The sequence below is a fragment of the Salvelinus sp. IW2-2015 genome, unplaced genomic scaffold (assembly GCF_002910315.2).
Source record: "Salvelinus sp. IW2-2015 unplaced genomic scaffold, ASM291031v2 Un_scaffold2249, whole genome shotgun sequence".
Lineage (NCBI taxonomy): Eukaryota > Metazoa > Chordata > Actinopteri > Salmoniformes > Salmonidae > Salvelinus > Salvelinus sp. IW2-2015.
In genome coordinates this window covers 69956-88694 of record NW_019943578.1, presented here as the reverse complement: position 1 = coordinate 88694, position 18739 = coordinate 69956, and the positions used below count along the sequence as shown (strand labels likewise).

At 42.0% G+C, this 18739-nt stretch overlaps 1 protein-coding gene across 1 annotated transcript in view; it reads left to right on the top strand.

The window, feature by feature from the left end:
- The window catches only part of LOC112073387 (15-hydroxyprostaglandin dehydrogenase [NAD(+)]), a 30224-nt gene extending 13185 nt beyond the window's left edge, over positions 1 to 17039 (top strand). Inside the window, exons 7-9 of the mRNA XM_070440123.1 lie at positions 13714 to 13790; positions 15074 to 15237; positions 16369 to 17039. Coding sequence (XP_070296224.1) covers positions 13714 to 13790; positions 15074 to 15237; positions 16369 to 16492 — 365 coding nt within the window. The 3' untranslated portion in view covers positions 16493 to 17039. The remainder of the gene's footprint in view (positions 1 to 13713; positions 13791 to 15073; positions 15238 to 16368) is intronic.
- Positions 17040 to 18739: the final 1700 nt, after the last annotated feature.

Here is an 18739-nt window from a genome sequence, read left to right as displayed (position 1 = left end):
AATAGCAGGGATATGCCCTCACTGAATCTGTAATAGCTCAAAGCTTTTCTTAATAAGCTGTCAGTTGTCACGTCCTGCAACCCATTCAGTTCTTTTATTATTTCTTTTCGCTTTTAGTATCGTCAGGGTGAGTTGGGTGGCTTATTGTCTACAGTGTTTCTCAGTTGATTTTCGTTTGGCCGGACATTCATGGCTTCTCAACAGAGCAGTGCTTTGTCTTTGTCCTGATTGGGCAACCATTTGCAGGCGAGCCTTTTTCTATTGTGTTTTGTGGCGTGGTTGTTTTCCCGCTTGTCCATGTTGTCCCACCACGGGAACTGTTTTCGCCGCGGTTTGATTTCACGTGGCGTTTATTTTTTGTTTCTGCCTGTTCAGTTTGTTTCATTAAAACTATATTATGACCATACAACGCCTGCGCATTGGCTCTCCTCTCTTTCGCCAACGGAAGACCGTTTACAACAGTTACAGTGCGTCATGTATTCTATGCTGCCCCAGGTGCTCACTACACTCGTTTAGGGCACAAATCAGGCATTCTAGTTTGCCTCATTCTTTGGTTAATTCAAATCAAATCACATTTATATTGGCTCACATACACATGTTAGCCCAGATTTAGTGTAGCGTTAAGCCTATGTACAATCTTTCCAATGGTCAAGTAATTATCTTTCATTACTCATGATTTGGTTGGTCTAATTGCTGTTGTTGTACCCTGGCGTTTTCTGAGGTCTGCCTTGGTGACAGAGCCCCAGCACAACTTTCTTCAAAGACTCCTCTCCAGGATTCACCTCTGCTGCCCACGTGATGGCTTTGTCTATGGAATGTTGGAAATTGCTTTCTCTATTTGGTGTTTTATGTTTGGCTCCTCCTTCTTTCTCTTCTCCCTCCCTCGCTATATCACTGCTCGTCTGTCTGTCTTCTGCTGTCCTGTCTGTTGTCTGTCTGTCTGTCTGTCTGGCTGTCTGTCTGTCTGTCGTCTTCTGTGGTCTGTCGTGTCTGCGTCTGTCTGTTGTCTGTCTGTCGTCTCTTTCTGTCTGTCTGTCTGTCTGTCTGTCTTCTGGTCTGTCTGTCTGTCTGTATCTGTCTTTGTCTCCTCTCTCTCTCTCTCACATCTCTCTCCTCTCTCTCTACTCTCTCCTCTCTCTCGTCTCTCTCTCTTTCTCTCTCTCTCTCTTCTCTCTCTCTCTCTCTCTCTCTCTCTCTCCGCCCTCTCTCTCTCAGACTCTCTACTCTCTCTGCTCTACTCTCCTCCTCGCCTGCTCTCTCTCACTCTCTCTCTCTCTCTCTCTCGGCTTCTCTCTCTCTCCGCATCTCTTCTCATCGCCCCTCTCTCTCGCTCTCTCTCTCGCTCTCACTCTCTCTTCACTCTCTCTCTCTCTCTCTACTCCTGCACTTTGCACAAACAGATTATGCCCTGAATCCATATCTCTTCTCAGCCAATTCACAAACCGTTCTCTGTAATTAAAGATGAACTCTGCATAAATTATCCCCTCATCTCTACTTTTGAGACCCTGCATGGTAAACAATAGCACAGTCAACTCCAAGTAAGTTTCCCTAAGGTTTGCCTGCAGAGAGAAGGAGGAAATATCACAGTTCACAACCGTGGGCCAAGAATCTCCCAGATGTCATAAATCTAAATGTAATCAAGACTATATGTTTATCACAAGCSAGACGTATGACTCTGACATATGACGCCATTGGGCTCATTCATACGCATTGTCTGTGTGTTGACATCAATCATGGGGTTCTGGTGAATTATTGTTCTGTGGCTGTGTTGGATGATAGATGATGTTGGATGACAGGATTTTGTAGTTGTTCGGACCTAATCCCCAAACTCATACACTGAGCAACTAAGAGAGAGTTGTGAAATAGTTCCATGTAGGTTGTTTAGATCCTGGCTGGAATTCAAAATCCAACGGAACTTTGGACTGAGTTGACTGTCCTAACTGGAGACTGGAGGCTAATCATTCTCCTGCTGAGGTAGATTTTTTTATTTTTTTTTATTTAACCTTTATTTAACTAGCAAGTCAGTTAGGAACAAATTCTTACTTTCAATGACGGCCTAGGAACAGTGGGTTAACTGCCTTGTTCAGGGGCAGAACGACAGATTTTTACCTTGTCTGCTCGGGGATTCAATTTTGCAACCTTTCGGTTACTAGTCCAACTCTCTAACCACTAGGCTACCTGCCGCCCCATTTCTTCCTGTGATGTTTTTTAGTTTTTTCCCCCTGTCTCAGCAGCTTCTTTCTCTTTTTCGTTTCTTTCTCTCTCGTTCCTCGTTCATTACTCATTGCATAATAGTTTCGAGAGGGAGAGAGAGAAGCTTCCGATTCAAGTTGTCCCAGCACAACAGGCAAAGCTGGTTGAAATGACGTCATTTCAACCAGTTTACAACTACGTGGTTGTACTGAGGTACAACTCTGTGCATGTCCAAGATCATCCAAATATTTTATAGACGTGTAAACACATCCCTGTGCACCTGGTAACATCATATTCTATCATTACGCTACTTGTAGATGCTATTCCTCAGTGCTGTTGCTAGCAGATAAGTGAAAGTTATGCTACAAACCAAAACAAGACATTCCCCAACCATGCCTGTGGGTGATTCCGATACAGTGCCTTCAGAAAGTGTTCCCACCCCTTGACTTTTTCCACATTTTGTTGTTACAAAGTGGGATTAAAATGTATTTAATTATAATTTTTGGTCAACGATCTACACAAAATACTTTAATGTCAAAGTGGTAAATACTCTAATGTCAAAGTGGTAAATAGTGGTCAATGTAAATAGTGGTTCATGTGGTGATTCTGACAATACATATTATAATCACCTTTGGCAGCGATTACAGCTGTGAGTCTTTCTGGGTAAATTTCCAAGAGCTTTGCACACCTGAATTGTGCAACATTTGCCCATTATTCTTTTTAACATTCTTCAAGCTCTCTCAAGTTGGTTGTTGATCTTTGCTAGACAGCCATTTCAAGTCTTGCCATAGACTTTCAAGCAGATTTAAGTCAAAACTGAAACTAGGCCACTCAGGAACATTCAGTGTCGTCTTGGTAAGCAACTCCAGTCTAGATTTGGGGGAGGGAATACAGTCAGTCACAAAAGTGWACAAAACAACCTAAAACGTGAGAACAGGATCCGTAATGGACCAGATACGGAAGTGAACCGTATAGTTSACCTATGGTGAACGGGCCCGCACTCTGACACCACCACAAACTGAGGTAACAACWGTACCAAACAAACAAAYGAACACTCCACACAGGCTCTACCCACGAGAGGTTATGCMCTACTTGTCCAAAATAACMWCCCTGCTACACACTATGCAAACAGTAGCACTGTATCCTTTGCTAGMARTATCTAAAARWGWCCAGATGTTGYTARTCACTGGTCCCAGAGGGCTCTCCCAATTGTGTGGTATTTAAAACCGATTGGTTACTTTTCCCACCAGGACGACACTGCCGAAGCCACTTGAGGTTTTAAATGGGTTATTATCGATATTCACAGAGCACTCACGTACTCGGAACCCCACCCGGGTYGAACAAGGCACACCCTTCCCAAATTCAGTGTTTTGCAGCACACAAACCACAGATGCAGCTGACTGGAGAAGCGACTTTTACCCACGGACTTTTAACCAAGTCAATTACAACAAAACCAAGATCATTAATTGACAGTACAACGAGGCTCATTCATCAAATTTCAGAAATACCTCTTGGTGAGAGAAGCCGGAAAAGTCTCCACCACAGAGGGGTAAACACAATTGACTCACCTCCARAGAGCTGATTCTGAAGCTTCGCTAAACGAACATGGCTGAAAACCTTAGTGTCTCATCCTCTTCGCAATTTCCAGATGGACTAAAGAAATGAGAATTGAGAAATAAAAGCTGGTTTATTACAAGTTGCAACAGGGAGACGCCTCCAGCACAGAAGCAGATATCATTTCTAACTGGCCTCTTGGAGACGGGCCCTTTATATTCTAAGTCAGACAACACCAAATGTTCTGGAAACATCAGACCGAGAGGCTCGCAGTTCACAACCAAGGCAGCGGCTTTGTCAGCTGCTACAGAATCAGTGTCCACAGAAGGTCATCAATACAACCGTGAACAGTCAGTGTGTCCTTGTACCTCCAGTCTGGTGTCAATCACTATCAACAGATTTGAGCATAATCCATAACATTCAGTATAAAGCCTAGTGACCATCAACGTGCACCTTGAGTGTCATAAATAGAACACTGGAAATGTATTACAGAAAGGGAAAAGATCTAAATATGCTAAATATTGTTTTAATCACTCTAAACGTGATTATGTAACAGCGATAGAACTGTTAGATAGGCTAGCTACAATGGACAACAGTATCACACATCTACCCCAAAGCCAAAACACCGCTGACATGACATCAGTTTGTTTTCTTTACCATTGAGAAGAAACGGTTGGCAAGATGCTGCTTGATGTACAACCGCAGCAAGAGCTGCAGGGGCTCACAGGCCCCGCTTTAAATGGCAGCTGCCTCTAATGGGACAAGGAGCTTTGGAATGTAGGTGGACCCACTGCCGTGTTTGGTACAGGCTTCTTCCTTCACTGGCAAGTCATGCAATGACTGACTGATTGACGAACTGACTGACTGACAGCTCCTATATTGGATCGCGGTATGTTTGATGYAAATCACTGTTTTGGTTCACCCTGTTCTTCATGATGTGTGGTAAGAGGAGCCTAACCTGAAATGTACAAAGGGTATCAGTTGACAATAATCTTGGAGCATTTTGAGGGGAAGGGAAACACACACGTACACATTTTAAAGACTTGATTTGAATCCACAAATGACATTACATTAAGAAGGATAAAAAATATTTTAAAGGTCTTGGATACAAGAGCACTTTAAGGATAGAAAAACGCACCTTCTCCACAAAGCTAGGCTGCCAGTAACAGCTAGCTTTGCTCTCTGCAATCTGAAGGCCACTCACCATATGCACGTGGCCGAGACTGTCAAATACTACTGTCACCAACTTGCACTTATATCCAAGGCTGTCCAAGCGTGATACCAGGGGATGGTATTTGAGAACCTTGTCAGCAAAGGCCYGGCTCCATGTATCCATAGAAGGAACAGCCCACTTCAAATCAGCACCTCGCTTTGGGCTCGCCACACAGCAGCAGTAACTGGCTGATTCTGCCTACAGGGTAACGCGTAATCATCTATCTCAAACCGGGCTATTCTGACGTGAACGTTTGTATGTGTGCTGTTGGTGAGACCACCTGTCTTACCTCAGTAGCTACCAAGTCGACAAGGCAGACATGTCTAGCAATGTACAAGTATTTTTATGAACGGCAACCATTAACAACATGTGCACACCAGACTTCTGTATTTTAACTCGGGGTGTAAAATACAGAAGGGATCGTGGTTTGCAGGATACCAGAGTGCTAGGTTGTATTTTGTGGGTAGAATAGAACAGGTGTTGACCTTACCGTGAAAGGCTTTCTTACAAGCCGTTCACCAACAATGCAGTTTTTAGAAAATTAAGAGTTAAGAAAATATTAACTAAATAAACAAATAACAAATATAACTAAATATAACTAAATAAACAAAAGTTTAAAAAAGTAATACAATAAAATAACTAACGAGGCTATATACTGGGGGTTCCGGTACTGATTCATGTGTGGGGGTACAGGTTAGTCGTGGTAATTGAGGTAATATGTACATGTAGATAGTGACTATGCATAGATAATAAACAGCTAGTAGCAGCAGTGTAAAAAAAAGGGGGGTTCAATGCAAATAGTCCGGATAGCCATTTGATATTAGCTGTTCAGCAGCCTTTTGGCTTGGAGGTAAAAGCTGTTAAGGAGCCTTTTGGACCTAGACTTTTCGCGCCGGTACCGCTTGCCGTGCGGTAGCAGAGAGAAAAGTCTATGACTAGGGTGGCTGGAGTCTTTGGCAATTTTTAGGGCCTTCCTCTGACACCGCCTGGTATAGAGGTCCTGGATGGCAGGAAGCTTGGCCCCAGTGATGTACTGGGCCACTCGGATGCCGAGCAGTTTCCATACCAGGCGGCAATGCAACCAGTCAGGATGCTCTCGATGGTGCAGCTGTAGAACCCCTTGAGGATCTGAGGAGCCATGCCAAATCCCCTGAGTCTCCTGAGGGAGAATAGGCATTGTCGTGCCCCCCTCATGACTKTCCCGGTCTGTCTGGACCATGACAGTTAGGGGATGTGGACACCAAGGAACTTGAAGCTCTCGACCTGCTCCACTACAGCCCTGTCAATGATAATGGGGGCGTGCTCGGCCCTCCTCTTCCTGCAGTCCACAATTATCTCCCCTGTCTTGATAACGTTGAGGGAGAGGTTGTTGTCCTGGCACCACACCGCCATGTCTCTGACCTCCTCCCTATAGGTTGTCCCATCATCGTCGGTGATCAGGCCCACCACCATTGTGTCGCCGGTAAATATATATATTTTTAAATGTTTATTTATTTATTTAACTAGGCAAGTCAGTTAAGAACAAATTCTTATTTTCAATGACGGCCTAGGAACAGTGGGTTAACTGCCTTGTTCAGGGGCAGAACGACAGATTTTTACCTTGTAAGCTCGGGGATTYGATCTTGCAACCTTTCGGTTACAAATCCAACGCTCTAACCACTAGGCTACCTGCCGCCCCAATTKAATGATGGTATTGGAGTCGTGCTTGGCCATGCAGTCGTGGGTGAACAGGGAGTACAGGAGGGGACCAAGCAGGCACCTCCTGAGGGGCCCCCTTATTGAGGATCAGAGTGGCAGACCCGCTGCCGCCCACCCATACCACCTGGGGGCGGCCCGTCAGGAAGCCCAGGACCCAGCCGCAGAGGGAGGTGTTTAGTTCCAGCTTAGCATTTTGTATGTGGTGTGGGATTTTTCATCATGTTGTGTTCTTGGTGACTGTATAAYTCCCAAGAAACCGTACAGTGTTATTATAGACTGTCATTAATCATACTAGATGTGTTTTGTTATGCATCATTCAAGACTCTGGAGGTGAACATACCCAACAATATATATGACGTCATTGCTGAGAATAAAACGCCCCAAGCGAGAAGATTTATACATTTAAAAAGGACAGCAACAGCAACACCGTACCAAGTCAAAGATACAATAGACGGAACTGCAGATTATACAGCAAGCAGAGTTAGTTGGGAAAGTCAGGAAAAGTATGTTACGTTTGTAAAATATATTTTAAATCATGCAGCCCTTTACACTCATACCTGTATACGAGTTGAAAATGGCAGATTTGGGCAATAATAAGCGCCTAAATTGGAACGTAGTGGCTTTTTCAGTAAGGGTTCTGGCTCTGCGCTTCACAGCGCTGTATGGGTTTTTATTGACAGCCATTCTGGACTTGAGCACCGCTCGCAACAAGAAGTTGCCGCCATCCCTTCCAGTAATTGGGCAACTTTTGCAMATTTTTTGTTGTCCAGGTGAGGGGAACTGCTGTAWATTAAGAGGACTGGATGTATTTTGAAAAATGAGATGTTGAGGATTATAAGAAATACCGCTTTGATGTCATACAAGCAAGCCGAACACCTGTGAGTCCAAATGTGCAATTCACATTTCCAAATCAACGTTTATGATCACTATGTTTGATGTACAGTTGCAACATGACATGTCATCATATCCTGGGGTCTTCTGAACAGAATGAGCCTATGTTTGTTTATTGTGGGAAAAAAATTCGGCATCATTCGGCATCACCTGAATGCACCTAAATTACGATCGTTTTTTCTAAATTTCCTTGTGAAAGCCTAACATTGTAAGATCGTATTTTATAACAGCTAGTTATGTTGGCAATGGAACAAGCTTTCAGATCATGCCCACCTGAACCTGATTGCGATTTATAATGGACCGTTTTTGGATTGCGTAAACAACAACAGTAATTGGGTGATTCTGCAACTACAGGAACTTCTATGTCCTCAGGGTCAATTTTTGTGATTTTATTTTTTTTAAATATGTTTTTTTCTTTATATGTTAAATTCACACTACCATCACCCCAGATTTTTTTTTACACCTCTCTATCTAGTACTTTWGCTACTTTTCAGATGCATTTTATACCTCAATTTCACTGTTTTGTCCTTGTCCCTGACCCAGACTTTTGAGCTTCCACTATGTTTTTCTATGAGAAAGCATTAATAATTACACATTATGTCATGTTATCTTCTATAGAAAAAGTCAATTAAATCTACATCAATATGTGTTGTGAGTATGCCCTTTATACACATGCCCGTTATTTGCCCGTTATTTACACAAAATATACCTGTCCTTTGGTAGTGGTGTCATTTCCACCATTGAGGGCAAATTCCTCATTAATAAMGTTTTGTCAAGAGAATGTTAACTTGGTTACCATGGAAACGTATTGTGACACTGAAGCACATGGCTGCAGCAGACAGTTGTTCCAGAAGTTGAAGAAAAATCTAGGTAAGYATTACTTGTGTAGAGAATATTTTTATTGTCAGTCATTTCCAAACAGGCTATAATATGTATTTAGTGAAAACTATATGCTATCTGTAATACTAGCCAAAGCATGCTAAGCAGTCTGGGCAGGTAAGTTAGGGGCAGGTTTGATGGCCTCATGTTCTGGCTGCAATTCATCTGGTGRCTGTTGTGGTGTTGTATTGCCTGATAGGTAGGTCACAATTGCAACTATTCTCTTTAAAGTCTGTCTTCTATTCTGTTGGTTGCATTTCCATTGCCATCTCTTGCTCCTGAGCTTTGTGAGCTCAGAGATAGATTTCACTTCTCTCTTCTCTTTTTTCTTCCAGTATCTCTCCTTGTCTTTTTTGCAGATGTTCCTGGTATCGTATGGGATCATTTTTTATTTTGTTTCTATGTCTGTGACCTCTGGAATCTTACTTTGTCTTAAATTAATCAAATGTTTAACAATGGTTGTTCAAAATGGTTGCAATAAAATATTGTTTTCCTTCCTTTCCTTTAGGTAAATTAGTATATTATGTGTAATTTATATTGATCGATTTGTTTTAGATAGAGAAATCATGTGGTTGTTTTCATAATCTCACAAAAAGGTTGGGTGGAAATATCTTCTTTTTTAATGATAAATAAATATTTTCAGTTGTCACAAAGGCAAAGTTCACACATTCAGGCGTTGTGTTGAATTATTCATTTTAGGAAAACCTTAGAAATCCCCTAAAATAATGTTCAATGCAAGACAAATGTATAAGAAATGTGTTATAAATTAATTGTATAATATTTCATTTTCAACTAAAATTGATGTTTAATGGCTGTCTGAGAAAAAKGACAAAAATATATAAATTCCTCAATAGTACGATCACAGCGATTATCAGATATTATTTCTAGACAAATCAAAGACAATTATAATACTGGTAAAATGGTTTTTCAATACATTTTAATTTCTGAAATCTTGCCCGAAGTGCCCRAAGTTGCAGAATCACCCAATTGTGTGATGGCGGGGATGCAGGGCTGTGTTCCAAACTAAACAACTACAAGTGAGCTTGTTCCTCAATGGCACAGCTAGGAGAGCTCACAAAAGTACCTTTATAGTTGAAGACTTTTCTTTTGAGTCATAAAAGTGCATTGAAATTGCTTAGGAACTGTGCACACTTTGGAGAGGTGTGTGGCCACTTGGAGAGACCAGTTAATCTCCTCACTCAAACCTTTGTNGGGGATGCAGGGCTGTGTTCCAAACTAAACAACTACAAGTGAGCTTGTTCCTCAATGGCACAGCTAGGAGAGCTCACAAAAGTACCTTTATAGTTGAAGACTTTTCTTTTGAGTCATAAAAGTGCATTGAAATTGCTTAGGAACTGTGCACACTTTGGAGAGGTGTGTGGCCACTTGGAGAGACCAGTTAATCTCCTCACTCAAACCTTTGTCTTATGTTGCAACAACCCCACATTTTCCAGGAATAGTCTTATCATGCTAATGAATGTATCCAGAGTATTTTCAGATTTCGTTTTCAACAAAAGTGGCAAAGTACACTAAATGTAAAATACACATAAAATCAACAGTGTAAAATTTGGATTCAGTCTTGTGTCAAGTGAACTGTTGTGTACTCACATTTGGTCTAATCATTTTCCGATTACCTCCAAACTGTTCCCTATCCATTTCTAAAATGGTTATGCATTTTCATATTTCTTCYKTAAGAAACATTTCTATTTAGCCCTATCCATAAAGGCCAATTCCCACAAGGGTAAAGGGTGAAAGCATTTGGTTCAGTATTATACTGTAGTAACCAATTAAGACAGTCAGTATATCATTCACTGTAGTTCAAAATAAGGGAAGAGCAGTCTGACGTTTTATGTTATCAGCACTCCGTTCGAGCTGCTTAGGCATAAGGGGAAGTACAAGTATGCCTGAAACTGCAAGATAACGGTTGGTTGTGTTTTATGATAAATTAACCCATATTGTCATGTTATTGCACATACTTTGCTTCCTGTGTGTCCCAGCAGCAAACCTATGGCTCCTATAGATCCCTTTCCTCCTTGTCACTTGTGTGACTGTTTTTAGCTGAAGTGGCAATAAGATTTGAAGTCAAGACTTTATACAATGTTTCCTATACAATTCCAGCTACCATATTTATGCCCTCTCCTACAAGACTGAAATTCAGCGGGAACATATGGGTGGTTTGGGAGTTCTCATAGTTAAACTCATTTTAACAGAAGGGTTCTATGTGCAACCATATATCATATTTCCCAGAATGCTCTAATGCAGGGTGATTTTCAGAATTGTTTGTTTTAATGTGTTTTTGCATATACAGTAGAGGTCGGAAGTTTACATACACCTTAGCCAAATACATTTAAACTCAGTTTTTCACAATTCCTGACATTTAATCCTAGTAAAAAATCACTGTTTTAGGTCAGTTAGGATCCCCACTTTATTTTAAGAATGTGAAATTTCAGAACAATAGTAGAGAGAATGATTCATATCAGCTTTTATTTCTTTCATCACATTCCCAGTGGATCAGAAGTTTACATACACTCAATTAGTATTTGGTAGCATTGCCTTCAAATTGTTTAACTTAGGTCAAACGTTTCTGGTAGCCTTCCACAAGCTTCCCACAATAAGTTGGGTGAATTTTGGCCCATTCCTCCTGATAGAGCTTGTGTAACTGAGTCAGGTTTGTAGGCGTCCTTGCTCGCACACGCTTTTTCAGTTCTGCCCACAAATTTTCTATGGGATTGGGGTCAGGGCTTTGTGATGTCCACTCCAATACCTTGACTTTGTTGTCCTTAAGCCATTTTGCCACAACTTTGGAAGTTTGCGACCAAGCTTTAACTTCCTGACTGATGTCTTGAGAAGTTGCTTCAATATATCCACATGATTTTCCTCCCTCATGATGCCATCTATTTTGTGAAGTGCAACAGTCCCTCCTGCAGCAAAGCACCCCCCACAACATGATGCTGCCATCCCCGTGCTTCACGGCTTGCAAGCCTCCCCATTTTTCCTCCAAACATAACGATGGTCATTATGGCCAAACAGTTATATTTTTGTTTCATCAGACTAGAGGACATTTCTACAAAAAGTAAGATTTTTGTCCCCATGTGCAGTTGCAAACCGTAGTCTGGCTTTTTTATGGCAGTTTTGGAGCAGTGGCTTCTTCCTTGCTGAGCGGCCTTTCAGGTTATGTCGATATAGGACTCGTTTTACTGTGAATATAGATACTTTTGTACCTGTTTCCTCCAGCATCTTCACAAGGTCCTTTGCTGTTGTTCTGGGATTGATTTGCACTTTTCGCACCAAAGTACATTCATCTCTAGGAGACAGAACGCGTCTCCTTCCTGAGCAGAATGACGGCTGCGTGGTCCCATGGTGTTTATACTTGCGTACTATTGTTTGTACAGATGAACGTGGTATCTTCAGGCGTTTGGAAATTGCTCCCAAGGATGAACCAGACTTGTGGAGGTCTACAATTTTTTCTTCTGAGGTCTTGGCTGATTTCTTTTGATTTTCCCATGATGTCAAGCAAAGGGGCAATGCATTTGAAGGTAGGCCTTGAAATACATCCACAGGTACACCTCCAATTGACTCAAATGATGTCAATTAGCCTATCAGAAGCTTCTAAAGCATTACATACATTTTCTGGAATTTTCCAAGCTGTTTAAAGGCACAGTCAACTTAGTGTATGTAAACTTCTGACCCACTGGAATTGTGACACAGTGAATGATAAGTGAAATAATCTGTCTGTAAACAATTGTTGGAAAAATTACTTGTGTCATGCACAAAGTAGATGTCCTAAYCGATTTGCCAAAAAACAAGTTTTAATGACTCCAACCTAAGTGTATGTAAACTTCTGACTTCAACTGTACAGTACATTGATTGGGTGATACATTTAATGCTACACAAAGATAAATAACATTTATTTTTTTAACTAAACCAATCTGTTAGTAGGTGGACTTATTGCACGCGTTACTGAGATGGTTGCTCCAGTTTGAATACTGAGACTACATCAAGGACCTGATCTTCCCTGGCAATTTTTTTGAATGCAGGTTGCGGTTGATTTAAACAATTCCACTTGTTGGATATCGTAACTCTGGCTAGATTCCAATAGCAATTACACATCACTTTGCGAGCCAGAATAATGTGACTTGCAGGCCTGACGTGGCCTGTAAACCAAGGGTTTCCTAACACCACTGTGATAGGGTTTAAATAAGCCCGTCAACAAGTGGCCTTACGATAGACAGATCTCTTCATAAATAATTAGATTTTAAAGGCTGGTGGAACCATTCATTGAGGGTTCTAAGAATAACCTTTATATAATAAAATGGTTCTTAGTAGAACCATATACAAGGTGTTCTATGAAGAACCCTACATGGTAGACCCTCTGCAAAGGGTTCTCCCTAGCACCAAAAAGGGTTCAGAAAAACTGAAGAACACTATATGGTTCTACTAAGCACACATTTTTTAAAGAATGCATGTAAACATTCTCTTTGAGCTCAATTCCCTTTGATTTGACTATGTTCCCAGAGGGATTTTTCCTTCTAATTTCACCTGTGTTCTCTTATACAAATGTGTTGAGAGGTTTCAGAAACAAAGTGCCTTGCTGTACTCCATACAACAGGTTTCTCTTAAGGTTTGCCCTGGCTCTATCCTTTTTAAAGGGGAAAACTAATGATTGATCTTCACAAGGTGAAGGTTTTCTGTGTCCATAAAAGGAAGTTGAGCCCATTATTTGGAGGGGGAAGCGAGTTCTCCTGAAATGTAATGTTCTGGAGATTGTTCTGGCTTAAACAGAACTTGGCGGCCGGCCCAACACACACAAACACACAGCTTTTTCATGTTTGAATTAAGTCGAAATAGGGAGAAATATTTTGCCTTGGAGGATCCTTTTTTCCATGACGGGAAAGGCATAGAGAATAAGTTACAGTATTCATTCATTTCTAGCGAGCGATATGAGATCTCAGTAAAAACCGGTAGATTCCACTATAGCGCGCTTAACAACACACACACACACACACACACACCACACACACACACACACACACACACACACACACACACACACACACCACACACACACACACACACACACACACACACACACACACACACACACACACACACACACACACACAGGACAAGTAACCTCTGTAACAATGACTTTAGAGTGATTGCATTGTTGATAAGCGCCGTCAATGAAAAACGCCTGAGATTTAAATGGGTACCATGTGGAGTATGTTGGTGAGTTACCATGACTGTAAACTTTGTTTATTCTTCTTTCTTTCTGTCTTTTTCAGCTTTCCTTCATTCCCCCTACCAGCCAGTGTACACGGCCACAAAGCACGGGGTGATAGGCTTCTCCAGAGCCATAGCGGTGAGTTCTAACACACCCCCAAACCTCTCCTCGAGTACACCTAGCCGTTCCACATACAGTGCCCTCCGTAATTATTGGGACAGTGAAACACTTTATTCTTCTTTTGGCTCTGCACTCCAAAAGTGTGGATTTTAAATCAATGACTATGAAGTAAAAGTGCAGGTTAAAGTAGTAAAAAGTATAGCCTACCAATTGGCTTGTCGCAGTGCTTGAGGCGTCACTACAGACCTGGGTTTGATCCCAGGCTGTGTCACAGCCGGCCGTGACCGGGATACCAATGAGGCGGTGCACAATTGGCCCAGCGTCGTCTGGGTTAGGGGAGGGTTTGGCCGGCCAGKAATGTCCTTGTCTCATCGCGCTCTAGCGACTCCGGGTCGGGTGCATCCACGGTCGCCATTTGTACGGTGTTTCCTCTGACATATTGGTGCGGCTGGCTTCCGGGTTAAGCGAGCTGTGTGTCAAGAAGCAGTGCGGCTTGGCAGGGTCATGTTTTGGAGGAGGCATGGCTCTCGACATTCGCCTCTCCCGAGTCCATACAGGAGTTGTAGCGATGGGACAAGACTGTAACTACCAATTAGATATCATGAAATTAGGTAGAAAAAGGGGTTAAAGTACAAAAAATACATAAGTTTAGTATTTGGTCCCATACTCCTAGCACGCAATGACTACATCAAGCTTGTGACTCAAAGAATTTGCTGGATGCATTTGCTGTTTTGGGTTGTGTTTCAGATTATTTTGTGCCCAATAATTTTGGAGTCACTTTTATTGTAAATAAGAATAGAATATGTTTCTAAACACTTCTACAATAACGTGGCTGCTACCATGATTACCATGATTACGGATAATCGTTGATGTAGTCATTGTGAGCAATTAATATGGGAACAAATAGTAAACTTTGGACTACCTTAATAGACATACAGTATGTCATCCAAAACCAGTACAGCTGATTTAAGTAATGAAGGGCTTGATGATTAGTTGACCAGTTGAATCAGATGTTGTAATAGAATACGTGATATGTAGAATGGCTGGGGGTACTCCAGGAAAGGCATGGAAAACACTGGCCTAGACACATTCCTTTGCCCTGGGTGATTACGCTTGACCGTGTTCGGACATGTTTGTGCTCCTCTATCTCACACACACAGACACACACACACACACATACCACACACACACATACGCACACATGACACACACATACACACTGGCACGTTGCTCCTTTCACAACCACACACACACACACACACACCCTGACACGTCTGTGTTCCTTTCCTCTCCCCACGCAGGATGCAGCCGAGGTGGAGAACTATGGTGTGAGGATCAACACGCTGTGCCCTGCCTTCGTGGACACCCCTCTCCTGCGCTCCGTGGAACACGAGGACAACATGGGCAAGTTTGACAAGTTCAAGGACGACTTAAAGAGGAGCGTGCACAAGTTCGGGGTGCTTCAGTGAGTTCCTATACATGTTGTGTAGAAGTTGCCTCTTTTCCCTCCTTTTTCACTCATTACCTATCACGTTCTTTATAACTCAGATTTACAGTAAACCTATGTGGTGTATATAGGATACTGCTTCAGATTAATGTATACAAGTGTTGTTTATACCTAAACAAGTCAGCACAGACCTAGAATCAACTCACCCTCCCCACATGGCGAAACCACCCAAATAGTAACTCCATTCTACGACATCAAGTAATACAGTATCTAGAGTAGCAAAGCCTCCCTAATCAGTGTCCATTTCCTCCTTAAATCCTCCCTCCACATAGTATGTGTGGGGGGCCATGGAGGTCGTTATCCCTCCTCAGTTTCCCTGTCTTATCTGGAGAGAGGAGCGAGGGGGCCTTGGAAGCTTCCTGGTGTGTTTGTGTCTTGTCCCCTCTCTCTATGTCACTGTGTTTTGAGTGCTTTGGACGACATCAGATAAGGTTTTCTACTTCAGAAGCAAACGGCGGAAGAGATATACAGATACAAACGTTGAGGGGTATTCTGAGGAAAGACTTAACTAACTTTGTCAACATTATTTGAAATGATTAAGTTTGCTACAATATGCATCCGAAACATGCAAAGACAAATATTGAGAAATACAGTGTGTTTGAGATAAGATGCACTTAAATATCATATGCAGGCCAAGTTTTGTTATTTATATCAGAATGCACTTCAGTCTTGAATGCTTACATTTACCAGCTCAGCTGCTTTAAAGTACAGTATTTCGCAATACCTTGTCCAAGCTGTTTGGCCTTGGGTAAGGTGATTTGATAAATCTGTTGGCTACAGTGTCAAAAAGAGGCCTTTTGAATGTTGATCTTGCATCTCTTTCAGCCAGGAAATTGTTGAATTAAGTTACATCATGTTTCAGGAATTCTCTGATATAATCATGAGGGCATTTTGCAACCTAAATTGTTAGCTAGTCCAATTCAATCCAAAAAAAGAGAATGTATGATCATGGCCTCTCTCTTTCCCGGGTCGTGTTCATTAGCMACCAGGCGGAAGACAACCCGAATAAACCAGGGAGGAACTATCTGGACACTGTGTTCCCTATCTAACACGACCCTGTTATCTGTATCTCTCGATCTCTATCCCCAGACCGTCGCTGATCGCAGAGGGAGTGTTGCGCCTGATAACTGATACCGGTCTAAACGGCGCCGTGATGAAGATCACCTGCTCTAAAGGGATCCACTTCCACACCTACGAGCCCCTGTCCGCTTGAGAGGAACAACACAGGATACCGTCGGACTTCTGTCACCCACCCAGACAAAGGAACTTAAAGTAGTCGGAGTATGGAGTCATTCAGAAAGTAGACCCATGTGTCTATGGAATTGGTAGAAATGTACGCCCATTGAATTAGGAATTAGAATAGTCATTTAATGGGACCTCTATTTGTATGCCTACGTTGGATGTARCCAAGATTCCAGTAGTCTTACTTAATAGGTGTGAACAAAGGTAGACAAAGAGGGTTTAGTTTTCGGGTTTCCCTCATCATAAAATCCTCCAGTTGATTTGACTAGTATGAGAGACTTGGTACACATTGACTGCTGTATTTATTTTATTTTATTTATTTAACTAGGCAAGTCAGTTAAGAAAAAATTGTTATTACCCAATTATGAAATGGACATTTTATCACAAAGCACAATATGTGTTTACAATTCTACCAAATAACTGTAGTTTATTTATGATACAATAGCATACTTTATTATCATAGAATATGTGAAAATTGTATTTTTGTTGTCTGTCAGACAATAAACGTTGGCTCCTTTCCTCTTCTCATTCCCTTGTTACATGACTATGTACGTAACGCAGTATCTGTAACACAGTAATGCAGGTTTAGCTGGCAGAAATAGGACTCCTGAGGGCTGGGGAGTTGTCAGCACGCTACCTAGCTGAGCATGTTGCCGTTGGGCTAAGTATGTTGCCGTTGGGAGTGTCCACCTCAGCTCCACTACCATGCAGTAAAACAGGCTTTGACGAGAGGAGAAACTGTGACAAAGACCTATGTAAATCATGCATGTAGACAGACAGATTTTTTTTTGTATTTTTCAATCCTTTGCTGCTTTTAGTTAATTCCAGGATGTATGCGTGACAGGAATTAACATTTGGATATTCCCCCCTCCGCCCGCCCGCCCTCCCRCTATCAGCTGCGGTCTGTGTTAACTTGTTTACCAAACAGGCTTTCCGAGAGATTCTACGACCAGGAAAAGAGAGGGGTGGAGAGAGCGAGCGGCACACATTTGATAGGGGTCACAGGAGGTGAAGGATACAAACCTCCTCAAAGGAGGAGCGTTAGAGAAAATAAGAATTCCTCAGAACAGGTTACCTCATTCAAACTGAGACATTGATTGTGCATGTGTGCCATTCAGCGGGTGAATGGACAGGGGTTGAATTGGACATGACCAAAGATTCAAGTGCCTTTGAACAGTATGGTAGTAGGTGCCAGGCGCACCGGTTTGAGTTTGCGAGAAATGCAACGCTGCTGGGTTTTTCACACTTCAACAGTTTCCCGTGTGTATCAAGAATGGGCCACCACCCAAAGGACATCCAGCCAACTTGACACAACTGTGGGAAGCATTGAAGTCAACATGGGTCAGCATCCCTGTGGAATACTTTTGACACCTTGTAGAGTCCATAACCCGATGAATTGATTGCTGTTCTGAGGGCAACTCAATATTAGGAAGGTGTTCTTAATGTTTTGTCAAAACTATGAAGTAACATATGGAATCATGTAGTAACCAAAATATTCTAGATTCTTCAATGGTATTAAACACATCTAACACGTGGTTTCCATGTGATTGATACCATTCCATTGTCTCCATTCCAACCTTTATATAAGCCGTCCTCCCCTCAGCAGCCTCCACTGGCATACATGGATTATATATAGTATCTTCAAGACGTGAATCTCAGACCTGACATGTCAAACCCGGGTATGTGAAATGCTCCTTCCTCCTGCTGAATTGTGTTTCAAAGGTGTTCAACAATGTTCCTTCATATAACCCCCCCCCCCCCCACACAGATTTTCTAGCTACATCATGGTTCTGAAACATAACTCCCAAAGCAAATGTAGCTGTTCATGCAAATTCAGACATGCATTATAAGGTTGAGTCCCAAATGGCACCCTATCCCCTATATAGAGGGCCTTGGTCAAAAGTACTGCACTATATAGGGAATAGGGTGTGCCATTTTGGGATAGAGCCCACGTATGACCAAGGAAGGAACATCGACCGCTAACTTTACCTACTAATATGCATAATTCAGACAGACTTACCTACTGTATCTATGCAAAATTCAGACACTCTCCACTGCCATTACAACCTTGCCAGATGGAAGACCTCTCCAACTACACAGGTTAGAAGTTTAAATTAAGCTGGACATTTTCTAATATCACTGAGTGGTCTGTAATTGTGTTGTGTGGTATGTCATTGTGTTGCATACGGTATATTTGACTGTTCTTTATTGTAGTCTG